General features: G+C 37.6%; 1 protein-coding gene across 2 annotated transcripts in view; it reads right to left on the bottom strand.

Annotated features, from left to right (window-relative positions):
- The window catches only part of LOC120426615 (protein shank-like), a 216,040-nt gene that overhangs the window by 13,509 nt on the left and 189,977 nt on the right, over positions 1–12,554 (bottom strand). For both annotated transcript variants that reach the window (XM_052707598.1, XM_052707599.1), the window contains one exon: positions 3,359–3,484. In XM_052707598.1, the coding sequence (XP_052563558.1) occupies positions 3,359–3,484 (126 nt within the window). The remainder of the gene's footprint in view (positions 1–3,358; positions 3,485–12,554) is intronic.

The raw sequence follows: 12,554 nt of genomic DNA, 5'->3' as shown, positions 1-12,554 counted from the left end.
GTTTGTTTTTTTGTTGGCGCTTGCTAATTTATTACATTTTTCGGGATTATTCTTCAAGTTAGTGCCTTACTAATGATCAAAAGAACATGTTGCCGGTAGTTGGAAGCAATTTCATATCTTAAGCGCCGTGAAAAAGTAAGCGAAAGTGAAAAGTTAATTTTGGCGATATTCATTAAGCGTTTGAGGGATTCTCGTGTGTGTCACTGTGTGTGCCAACAAAATGATGAGAAGTGGTCTCGCAAAATACAAATTATGATCAAAAGTGCATTAAATGTGATCTTTTTGGCCAGTAAGTGGCATACATTTGAGTGCTTACTCGAGGCGGTGCTGTTGCTGGTAAGTTTATAGCCCAAATAGTATTTTTTTTTTTTTTTTTTTTTATTATAGAGACTTTACACCATTGTGCATTCATCTCTTCAAGGTGGATAGTGAAAGAGGAAAGATTACAGAGTTTAAAATCACCTCAATAATTATTACCATGCCTTTTTTCTAACGATTTCTGTCTATGTTTCAAATATTTAGCGGAATATTTAGAGAATGAATTATCAAGTTCTTCAAGTTTTTCTTCGTCCTCTTCTTCCAGGGATTTATAAGTTATCTCACAACACTTTTTCTTATAATATTTTGCTTTTATGACATCTTCATCTTCTTCATCTGTTGTTTCTTCTGCAGCCATCTCTCTTCGTTTTGTTGTCAATTCGTCATCCGCGTCCAAATATGCCTGTAAGCGCTTTCGGCGGCGGGTGTGCTTAGAAAGCACGGTCTCGAATCCATCGTTGTCTTCTTCGTCAATTTCACTTGTTTCCATTGCATTTTGTTCTGGTTTACTGTTGTTGCTTTTACTGCTGCTGCTGCTTGGCTCGGGTTCAATCGGTTGTGTACTGCTTTTTTGGTCCACCTTTTTACTCGAATCCGCACATTTTTTGTTCTTTGCTTTGAGTTTGCAAAGCGATTTTTTGCCTATAATCGTCACTGTTGCAGCAGCATTGTTTACAGTAATTGATTTCGGCGTTGGCTGTTTCAGCAACATCCGCAGGGTCCGAACTCCATTTGGGATCCCTGGGAAGAAGTTAATCCAGCGGTCGTTGGTGATGGTTAAAATTTCGCCGTATTTACTCATCACTTTGACTACGTCATCATTGCTTATGCCTAGAGGTAGGTCAAGCACACGAACTTCCGTAGCGTTGTTGTCCAGGTAAATCGGGATTTTGCAACCCTGATATACCAGAGGTTTGTCGATGATGGACGAGGCCATTGCTGAGTCGGCGAACTGCAACACGGCTATTTTTCTTCTATTGCATAATTGCAATGCTCGCAAGTTTTCTTGGTTTACTTGAAGGTCTGCGAGAAATTTTTTTACAAGCTTTGGGCTTGGTTGGTTTTGGAGTTGACAAAAATCCAGAAACACACTGTTTTTGTCTACGGTGCACATTTTAAAAAAAGCGGCGACGCGCACACAAACTGCGGACTGGCGTTGAGAATGCGACTTGTAAGGTCGGCGGTTACTTTGCAACTGAAATAGTATTTTTGGAGCTTTAATTGAGCATCAAACTCTCCATATGACGAAGATAGGTGTTTGATTGGAAAGGGTAGATTTCCCCTAGGTATGGGGTTTTAAGCGACTGAAGAATTGAACGAAACAAGAAGGTACATCGCAAAATCCGTTGAACCGTAGAAGCTATGACCTACTTGACCACCCCTGGTCTTTTTTCAAAAATAACTGAAAGTTTCTTATAAATTTTTCAATTGAATTTGGCAGACATTGACATTGAAAATTATACCCATAGTTACTGAGATACTTCTTCTGAAAGAAAACCAAACCTTATAAGATGTGGTCTGGACTTACACTATTTTTTTCGAGTACAGTCCAAACTCGATTATTCGAAGGCCTTGACAAAATTTCACTTCGGATAATCAAATCACAACAAAAAAATGTTTTCGCTGTCTTATGTTTGATTGTTGAACTTTAGTATGACCTCTAAACTACTCTAAGGTTATTTGGAATTTTTAAATCCAAGATGACGACCAAAATGGCAATAATGAAATATTGAAAAAATGATGTTAACACTTGTAGCACCAACGGGGTCAAAACTTACGCGAAGCACCAAGGGGGTCAAAAAAGTTGGAAATGCAACTTCATCCGGCTGTATCTCGGCGAAAACTTAACCGATTTGGATTATTCTTATTGCATTCGATCCGGAAGAATGTCAAGAATCACCTCCAACAAGGTAGATCCAAAACAGATGCGTCTACCTTAAGTTATAATAAAAAAGGCATTTCCAACTTTTTTTTCCGATGGTTGTATGAGCCTGTGAAAATGCATTTCCAACTTTTTTTGACCCGGTTGGGGCTACAAGTGTTAAAAGCATGAAAATAAAAAAAAAATACAAAAAAGAAATATTTTTAATCGTGATTCGATAATCCAAAGTCCCATCCAAGCCTTCGGATAATCGAATTTCGGATAAACTTTCAATAATCGAGTCTAGATTGTATTTAAAAAAATACTTCAAATTTTCAAATGACATTCGCTCGAATATTTTCCTTACCAGGTTTAGTATCAAGTTTTTCTTTCAAGTTAGAACCTTAATGATATTAAATGGTGAAAAAATTAGCTATCTGCAAAACGTATGATTATCGTTTATATGGCAATGTGACGTAAGCGCCATTAAGAAGATTTATTGGAAACTATTACATATTAAAAAAATTATTCTCATGTTTATCATGAGAAATTTGATCAAATTTCACCCATAAGGCGAAACAGATCATTGCACAAATCGAACGATATCTAGATCAAAACGAGTCAAATACACTTCAGTCAGGTTAAACCACTTTTCACTAAAGATGATGATAAATTTGCCCTGCGCAGCGAAATTCCGCATAGTCTCTAGTTTCTCTTGGGTAGTAGACAAGGCTTTTGAAGTCGTGATTTGCCTTTCATTCGATCTTAATGATTTTGCACTTGAGCACACAACTCGGCCGGGCCCTTATGAACAACCTGGCTAGCCGACACATCATTTGCTTTCATCAGAAGCGGGGTTTTCTATAGTCTGGATAATAATATCACTGAAGCTCCTAGGGCCTTCATCGAATAAGTGAGCGCCACGGTGTACAAAAGGATAAAATCAGCAGCAGCATGAAGGAGGCACACGAGGTTCATTCACTGGATTTTACCGGCCCTAAATGTGCCCTATATGAGCATGTACCGTTCAGTCAGCAGCAGATCCAAAGAGAGGCTGTGAATCGACCACCAAAGACCGTTTAAAGATAAGCGAAGGCGAAACTGAACGGGACTAAAATTTTGCAACAAGAACAAAATTCTTCATGAATTTTTGAATGTTTTTAATTTTAATTAACTTACCTCCAAATACCCGACGGGTCCGTTGAACGGATAGTCCCCTAACCGCCGTTCCTCGTCCAGGAACTTGCCAGCTTTCCCGTTGGACGGCGGACAAAACAGTCCATAGTTGAAGCTCTCCTTCAATTCCTGTAAGAAAAAGAAAAGAAAAGTAGGTTAGAAAAAGTTTTATGATATTTTTAAAACAGATTTTCTGGCAACCCTGCTTCCTAAAGTGACAGTTACGAGGGGGTGGACACTCCATCCATTTGTTTCATTCCAAAATCAGGATTAAGATGAAAATAATCGATTAAAAATCAAATTGTCACCCTCCCGTCGCTGCGCGACACTTCCCGTCGCGTCGCATGACGTTTTTATTACACCATCTTTCAAGGTTTCTTTTTGCGCTCGGAAGTCAGTGTCGCATTTCGCTGAAAGCAACCACCACCACGTCTCAACAGGATCCGGTAAGCCACCACCTCCGTACGTCGATCGGCGTCTTATTGCTTCATTTTAGCACCACCGCTTCGTTAAGGCCCCTTCCTAATAAAATGTTGCAAATAAATCACCAACAGTAGGCGAAGATCCTAACCTACACGCGACAACATCGCCGTTTGACAGCTCACCGTCGTCGGGGCTTGCTTCTTGATTGCACGTGGAAATCGAATTTCTCGACTGACTGCACATCGGGCGCCCCCTCGTATACGATTAAAATTTTATAATTTGTCACCGGGTGTGACGCCCCTTGCGCGCCGGGCGAAATTACGCCGAGATGCAATTTAGAGGTTACCGTAAACGTCAATATTGGTGAAGAAAGTGTCAGCAAAGTGGTTGCCATAATGGCGGTGCTATAAAACAAATTTCTGCTTAAGCAGCTGTCAGAAAGTTACGTTTCAGGCAGAATTTCACAAGATCGTAGCAGAAAATTATAGCCGCGGCTGTGACTAAAGGTAAGGTTACACACACGGTTCCCGGTATGTTTCATGAGCAATCGATTGGTTAAAGTAGATAGCGTCATGCCGAGACAAACACGAGCGTAAAGAATTGGCCATAAAATGTGAGCGCGGCACACGGGCCACAAACCTGTTCGCGGATGGACGTGAAAAATGTGACCCCGGCGTAACTGCAAGGTGTCGGAAATGCCACGTTCCGATTGTTTACATGACTTTATAGCATGTGCTATAAATAGTCGCTTACGTCACCTTGCACTGTTTACGTGTCATTCTTCTAGCTTTTTTTGTTAAATCGTGCTTGCCATTTCATTAGGGCACAAAACTTTTGTAAACAAGAGTGTGTCCCTTTCACACCTTATGTAAACTGTCATTTGAGTGAAAGGGATACACTATTGTTTACAAAAGTTTTGTGCCCTTTTGAAATGTTAGGCTCCAAATCTGCAGTACCTTCACCCTTTAACCAGTTTTGACTGGCTGTCCGCGGAGTCGCCTACTTTGGTCAGCTCGCGCGCTGCCAAATATTGACAGATGATGAAAGGAGTGACCGTGAAGAATAGCCGCACCTTTTCGGTGGTTTTGGGTCGCTTTCTTTGTTGACATGGAGGGACAATTTATGCGATATTCTCTGACTCGAAATGATATCAATCTGCCCTTTTTCGGTGACAATGACGTCAAACGGATTAGTCCTAGGTGTATCCGGATTAATTTTAGAGCGCGACGATTTCCTATATAGCAGCCGCCATTATGGCACGTAGCGGGACATCTGTCAAATGGGCGCAGTGTTGCGCAACTATTTTAATTGAAATCACCGTCGTCGTCGTCGTCGTAGCAATGACCGTAAGACATAACGATTTCCGCTTGATTGGTTTCCAATTTCTTCGAAAATTGCCCAATACAATAGAAGATTCCAGCACACAAAAAGGCTATTGATTAAAAAACACAGCGAAAAAAGGCGATGCCAATTAGTTCGAGGAGGGAGTTCTCTAATTACCGCACAAAGACGCGGGAAAATAAATCGATTCGACAACAGTGAGGCTAGAGAAAACCCTATTCTTCGACGCAGAGGACAAAAACGAGACACACAATTTCGACTAATTTTCACGCTCTCTTGTGTAATCGAAAATTTGTATCACTTGAGACAAACTCTGCAGGCAACACAGCAGGCTCTGTGTGACATTGTGTTGTTTAAATGTGTGGGAAGCGGAATGACACTATCGCGATGTAGTCGTACAAAAGTTACAAGTGCGATCGCAAGCCATAAAAAATGTCTTCCTTGTGCCTCGTAAAGAACAACAACAACAACACAGCCAGTGTTGGCAACCCGGTTAACCCGAGCAACATAATCATTGTTTTGCTTTGCCTTTATTTTTCAGTTCGTTGGCACGTCGATGGTCAATAAACTAGGAATTTCAGAAACAGGGCCCATCCCATCGGCTGTTGTCTTGGAGATGGCCGCTCCATGGCCTACTGCGATGCCCTGCCAGAGTGAAGTAACACCGTTTTCAAACTGTCACTCTGCGCGCTCGATTTGTCGTGTTTTTGTTTTGCTTTCATTGTTGTCGTTGAGCGCAAAATTTTCCGAACGGAATTCAATCACGCCGTTGCATGAAAAAAAAGGTGAAGCGAAACAATACGGTCAGTCTCCGACACGCATGATTTCACCTTAAAACTGGGCGCTCGGTTATTCTATTGATCGAAAATGGCGCGCGCGGCAGTGGCGGTCTCTGGCGCGAAATGTCACATTGACCAAAGGTTGGTGTGTCAATTTGCTGCGGGAATTTCATGGCTCACTGGGTTCTTTTTCACGCGGGTTTGAAAGAATAACTGTGAAACAAAATTGATTTTTGTTCTGCAAAAAAAACGATCAAACTGGCAACACTGGCCAACAAAATTGCTCGCAACATTGTTGCATCCTCCCTGGGGCTGCTGGTACAAGCTTAAGTTATGCCGGGGCCCCAACAAACGGGAAAGGTCACCCGAAAGGAAATCCAGTGCAAATCCGGACCGGCGGCCATGATTTATAGCCGGTCCTGTTTTCTGCTTCCAATTTCTTCGTCTGGCGTGAAGTTGTTGTTGGCCGCTTTTGTTCTTCGGAAACGGTGCCGCGGTTGCAACTTTAATCAATGAACTTTTGCGCATCCGAGCGGGGGTACTCTCCTGTCGAAAGTTCGGACTTGGTGTGGGTTGAGAGAGATTTAAGGAATTTGCATCTCTTGACACGATTAATTTATTCGATTTTTGTTTTTGAAACATTGTAGGCAAGTTGAATGACCTTTTTCAATTCAAGTAAATATATTTTTTTACATATTGATATTATTTTTTAAAATGCTGCTTTTCCACACCTCAGAATTGGAGAACCTTGGTTCTGGTGTCGTGATGACTCATTAAGGCCATCTTCCCACATAAAAGCAATTGTTGTTCAAACACCTTGAAACCAAGTAAAACAAACTGTTCAAATAGCCACAATTTGTAAGCAAAATGTGTTTTTCTAGCGAATGATGCAAAAAAACAACGTCACTAGACAATTCCGGCTTTTGTATTTAATCGGTAATTTCAGGTTTGACGTAACTGAATAATTCTTCCAAGAATAAAATGTATTTATTTTTTATTTTTTATATTGTTTTTGGCCACAATTTTGTAAGTGTCGTAAACCGGGGTGGCAATGATAACCAGACAATTTGTTTTTGCCAGAAATCCGTTTTTTCAAACATGTAGATATATTGATAGGAAAAGGATAATCTTAATAATCCAAAGATGTAATAATTTCTCAATGAAAATGAGTTTCTATCGCCAAACGCCTTATCGGATTCTATGAACAATTTTACACTAGTTACAAGTTTTAATTCCCGGGCAAACGGTAATAACGTCATTCATACCGTTTCAATAACAAATACTGTTAAAATAACAGAAAGTGTTATAGAATCTTCTCGAAAAATCCATTTTTGCATAAGGGTTTAATAACAGTTTATTTTATCATAACAAAATTTGTTATTGGTCCGATATTGGTTGAAAGCCAAAACAACTTTGGAATAACATGTTTTGCTATGGAAGAATAACACCAACTGTTATTGGGATGATCAGATTAGTTGTTAAAATAACAAAAAAAAAAAAATAACGAAGATTTGTTCGAAGAATAACTAAAAATGATATTAGTCTGTTATTTCAATAACAATCCAATAACAAAAAAATCATAACGACGAATAACAAAACTTGTTGTTTGCCTAGTATTTTTAAATATCAAAATCTGTTATTCCAAAGTTATTTCCGTCTGCTCGGGTAAACACAGAATTCAAATCTTTTTTAGTACTTATAAGCAATTTTGGTGGATCATTTTTTTATAATTGTGGATTTTTTTACCATGCTGCAAAACTGGTTTTGAATGAAACAAAATATCCACTTTTATGAAAAAAAAAAAAAAAATCAATTCAAAATAAATTTTGAGCTAACCTGGAATTTTTTATTTCCCTTTATAATTTTGGTGTTTATGAGTTTTGACTGTTATTTTACTGGCTGTTGCAAATATTTTTAAAGTTTATGTCGCCTTCCCCTTCATAATTCTCCCGAAAAATCAGAGGGAAACCCTAAAAAATTTGTATGCAAATAGCAGTTGAAAAACAATCTAAAAAGCAGTTTCTGCATTTATAATGAAGAATCACGATTGCTCCAAAAAGACTCATTAACTCGCGATCAGAAATCGAACGCGACGTCACTTCCACACCAATCGCTACTGAATACTCTCTCTCTCTCTTTGCTCTCCCTCTCACTCCAATCGGGTAGTACAGCGAATGGCTCAGAGAGGCTGGTAGCGCTATGTCGCTCAAACTGTCTCGAAATAGTCGGTGATCGGCTTTGTTTTGATCATTCATTAAACTGTCTCAAAACAATGTTATCAAAAATGTTTTGCAATTTTGTTGAATTAAAAAAAAACATACTTGACAGCAATTTCCAGCATGCCAAAGTACAGCAAAGTGAGCGCCTCGCTGGTATTTCTCTGAACTTACTCGTTTGCGACTCGGGTCAACGGACGGAGTAGGGGAAATTCTCGTATGTTTGGCAGGTTGAGTACTCGCTCCTAACTCTATTCAATTTGGTGATTTCACTATTTAAACAACTTTTTTTTTGTAAAAGTGTTGATAGAAACTTGCTTCCTCACTCACTCACGACCTGTTGAGCTATTTATCACTCGGTTTTAGTTGAAAACGCTTTTTATGAGCTGTAATTGAACGTCAAAGTGCTGATATGGCAACATTACACAGAAAAAAAAGTTGAATTTTGGAATGTTGAAAATGTGGTAAATTGAATTTTACCTCTTTTTTTGAATAATATTACATAAAAAATGTGTAAAAATGTGAACCTGATGAATACTCATCAAAAACTGATGAAAATTCATCATTTTCTGGGGTAAAATTAATCATTTTTTTCACACAAAATCCTGATGAATATTACCATCATTTTTTTTCTGCTGTTCCTCTAGGCAAAGAAATTTATGAAGTATCTTTTTCGCTGAGTGAAGCGACTGAACAAGTCGCTGGCAGCTAGCGAGTCCTGTTCACTCACGAATGGCGTTAGAAAAAAAATGCGCTAGATGTTTTAAAATGCATTTTTAACCTTTTGGACGAGCACTTACGGGAAAACTGACAATTTCAATCAAAATCTCAGGGTTAATTGAATATTTCTTGAGATATCACGTTTTTGTTGGAAAGCCCGGTATTGCTTAGCAAATGTTTTACATATCGATCCATTTTCAAGAATAGATTGCGTAAGAGCACAGTAGGCCTTGATTATTTTTTTTCGAAAGTAAGTAAATGTTCCAAATTGTTAAAAAAGCAATAAAAATAAATGAAACACAGTTTTAATTCCAGAAAAATTCGAATTTTTTGAACACCCTAATTGTGAACCACCCTAACTTTCAACCGAGCGAAATGTTGCTCCTCTCCATTTGTAACAAGACACCACTTCAAAACATTACAATTTTTGGAAACATCCATTTTCCACATAATTTTGCGATCAGTGTGATCATTTCAGGCTATTTAAAATTTTCAATGAAGGTTTTTTTCTTCCAATTCAAACGGGATTTGTTTACATTGTAAAATAAGCAGTTAAATAATAAAACGTGATTTTATAGCTATTGTATATATGAATAACAAATATGTTAAACTTTCCATTAATGTTTCATATAAATGTGATTTGTTTACCGTTCTAGACTGAATCCCTTTTCTGACAAAAATGAATTAGAACTCCAACAAAAAAAAATCCCTGAAACTCCTCGAACCCAAATCCAATTTCCATAAATTTTGCTCTAGCCCTAACTTTGTCATCCCTAAACCTCTTTATATATCCTCCCACGACGCAGTTACACGACGCAATACGACCGTCCCAGTTAAGGGACCCCGAAAAGCGAAGTTTAATTATGTAAATTTGTACACAAAAAAAAGAACAAACTTCCCCAGACGAGACACAACACAGTCCCGCCGAGAATTCTGGCCCCCCTCCCGAAAGCTTCCTCAAAAAGCGATTATTTTGCCTCGAAAAGCTCCCCGAACCATTACCGCAGGCTTCGGATTATGGCGGAGAGCGGGCAAAATGATTAGTTAGTCGTTTGTTTCTGTGAATTTATTTCGTCATACGGGTGCGAGCGAGTATTTTGCTAGGGATAATCGCCCGAATTGCTGCAAACAGCTGTTGTTTCGTGGCAGGAAGCTGTCGTTTGCTGCGATTTAAACTTGTTTACGGAGTAACGAATGAAGGTTTCGTGTAGTTAAATTTTATTCCTAAAACCGATTATTTCTGTACAGCGGACTAAATATAAATTTAAAGAGATTTTTTCGCCTAAACTTATGCACTTCAGTAGCAGGTTTGTTTCTGAGGATTTTCTAAAGCTGCTGCAGTAGTTTTTTGGGCGTTGCATATCCAAACACCAAAAAGGTCGATCCACTTTTGGGTGGGGTCCAAAAAATCCACAAAACTTTCGCAGATTTTTTGCTGGCATCGATTGTAAAGCTGTTGATGGCGCTGATAGTTAGAGTTCAACTTTGGGTGCGGAAACAGCTGCTGCCAAAATGGGAGAGAGAAAAAAAAAACAAGAAGAAGTTTTACAAAGTTCGACCGTTCAGGACGTTAATATATTCTGTAAGTCTCGTGATAATGAGCACGAAAAACGCAACCTTTCACCAAAAGCGACCTCAAGTCAGCTAGCAGCAGCTTTGAGTTTAAACCTTAAAAGTTGATGATGATGATGCTCTGGGTGTTCAAAGCGATGGAGAAAGGTTCAGGAGTCACGCAATGATGGTGATGGTGATGAGGAAAAATCAACAACGGCAACACAAGAAAGATTTATCACACGAACGTCTTACAAATTGACTTGGAAATGCTGTACTCTTTTCGTGTGTAGACACACTCTCCCCACGAATCGACCCGACCCGGGGGAGAGGTTCGCACGGATTAGTGCGAAATGAGCAATTTTAAGGCTTGTTTTTGATGCTAACGGTACCACCTTTCACGTAACATGTGTGAACAAAATGATTGCCGCTGCTGGGTTGGAATTTGTTGCAGTTGTGTTGCAGCGCAAGCAAAAGAAAATGAGCTTTTCCGCACCAAATGCATCAAACGTGTAATGTGATTAGGGGGTAGCATTTGCTATGCAACATTGCTAGAGTGAGAAAAACTTCAACTTTTGTAATGACTGGTTTTGTTAAAATCATGTTGAAAATTAGTAATTTTCAGCTCCGTTAGTTTTTCAGTAATATTAAATTTTCGTCTCATTTGAAATAATTACTTTGATTTTAACATAATTTTTTGGAGGGATCGCAAAATTTTACACATGATTCACAATTTGAAATCGGATTTTTACTTTCTGAGACATCGGCAGTTGAACATTGAGAGCTGTTTAGTTGACACATCAAAAAAAAATCAACATTATTTTGTGTGTATTTATATTTGAGGGGCTGTATCTAGACAACGTATTTTTAGATCTTAATTCGATTTTACTTAGAAAAATATGAAAAAATTGCATTGCATGTCATGGATTCGGCATATTTTATTGGAGAATTGCTTGGATGTTAAATGTTGCATTTCCAACTTTTTGAACCCCCTTGAGGCTGCAAGGGGTCCTTGATTTTTCCTTTCCTCTTTTTTGTCTGATTAAATATTTTTATTACAAACAATATTTTAAGAAAATTTATGAAAAACGCTGCAAATTATTAATATTTTTTTAGTCGTATGATTTATAAAATTTGGGGAACTATATTGCAAAAACTTATATTTTTTAAATTAATCAACATATTTTTTTTTTCTGTAGAATGACCAATTTTCATTTATTGAAAATCGGACGCATATTTGCTATGCAATCGTCACTTTAAAACAAATTTATAGAAATTTTTCTAATCTTTTCGAAAAAAAAAAATTCAGGGTTGGTTAAGCTTGGTCAAGTAAAAAAGTCACGTTATTAACGAAAAAATATTTTTAAGTAGATATACTCGAAAACGGTGAGCAATATCGAAATTTATGTTCATTTTTTTATAAAAATAAAGTTTTTTTTTATACTTTTTGACACATTTTTCAAAAATTATGTTTTTTTTTTAAATTGGTTACACTGAAAAGCGAATATTGACCAACTGGTGTCATAGCTCAAAAGATGACATTTTTTGTGGATATATTCGAAAACGGTGCACGATATCAAAATTTATGTAAAATTCTTTACAATTGTAAATTTGATTTTAATAAAAATAAAGTTAATATTTCTTTAGATATTTTGTATAATTTTTTTAAATCATGTTTTTTTCAAAAATTTACAACACTGAAAAATACACCTTGAGATTTTTCTTTAAAAAATATGTAGAATACTTTTCAATTGAGCAATTCTCTACGATCGGTCTTATTTTTAGAATTTGAATTTTTGTTTTTTTTATCTAGCTGAAACTTTTTTGGTGCCTTCGGTATGCCCAAAGAAGCCATTTTGCATCATTAGTTTGTCCATATAATTTTCCATACAAATTTGGCAGCTGTCCATACAAAAATAATGTATGAAAATTCAAAAATCTGTATCTTTTGAAGGATTTTTTTGATCGATTTGGTGTCTTGGGCAAAGTTGTAGGTATGGATATGGACTACACTGGAAAAAATGATACACGGTAAAAAAAATTTGGTGATTTTTTATTTAACTTTTTGTCACTAAAACATGATTTCTAATCTAATCTAATCAGACCCTAGCGCAGCCAATCTTTCGAAGGGATCCTGGAGAGTGCCTTAGGTTAGATGACGCCTAGCAC

This window comes from Culex pipiens, chromosome 2 (assembly GCF_016801865.2).
Source record: "Culex pipiens pallens isolate TS chromosome 2, TS_CPP_V2, whole genome shotgun sequence".
Classification (NCBI taxonomy): domain Eukaryota; kingdom Metazoa; phylum Arthropoda; class Insecta; order Diptera; family Culicidae; genus Culex; species Culex pipiens.
Note: the sequence above shows the minus strand (reverse complement) of the source record. Positions and strands in the feature narration are given on the sequence as shown.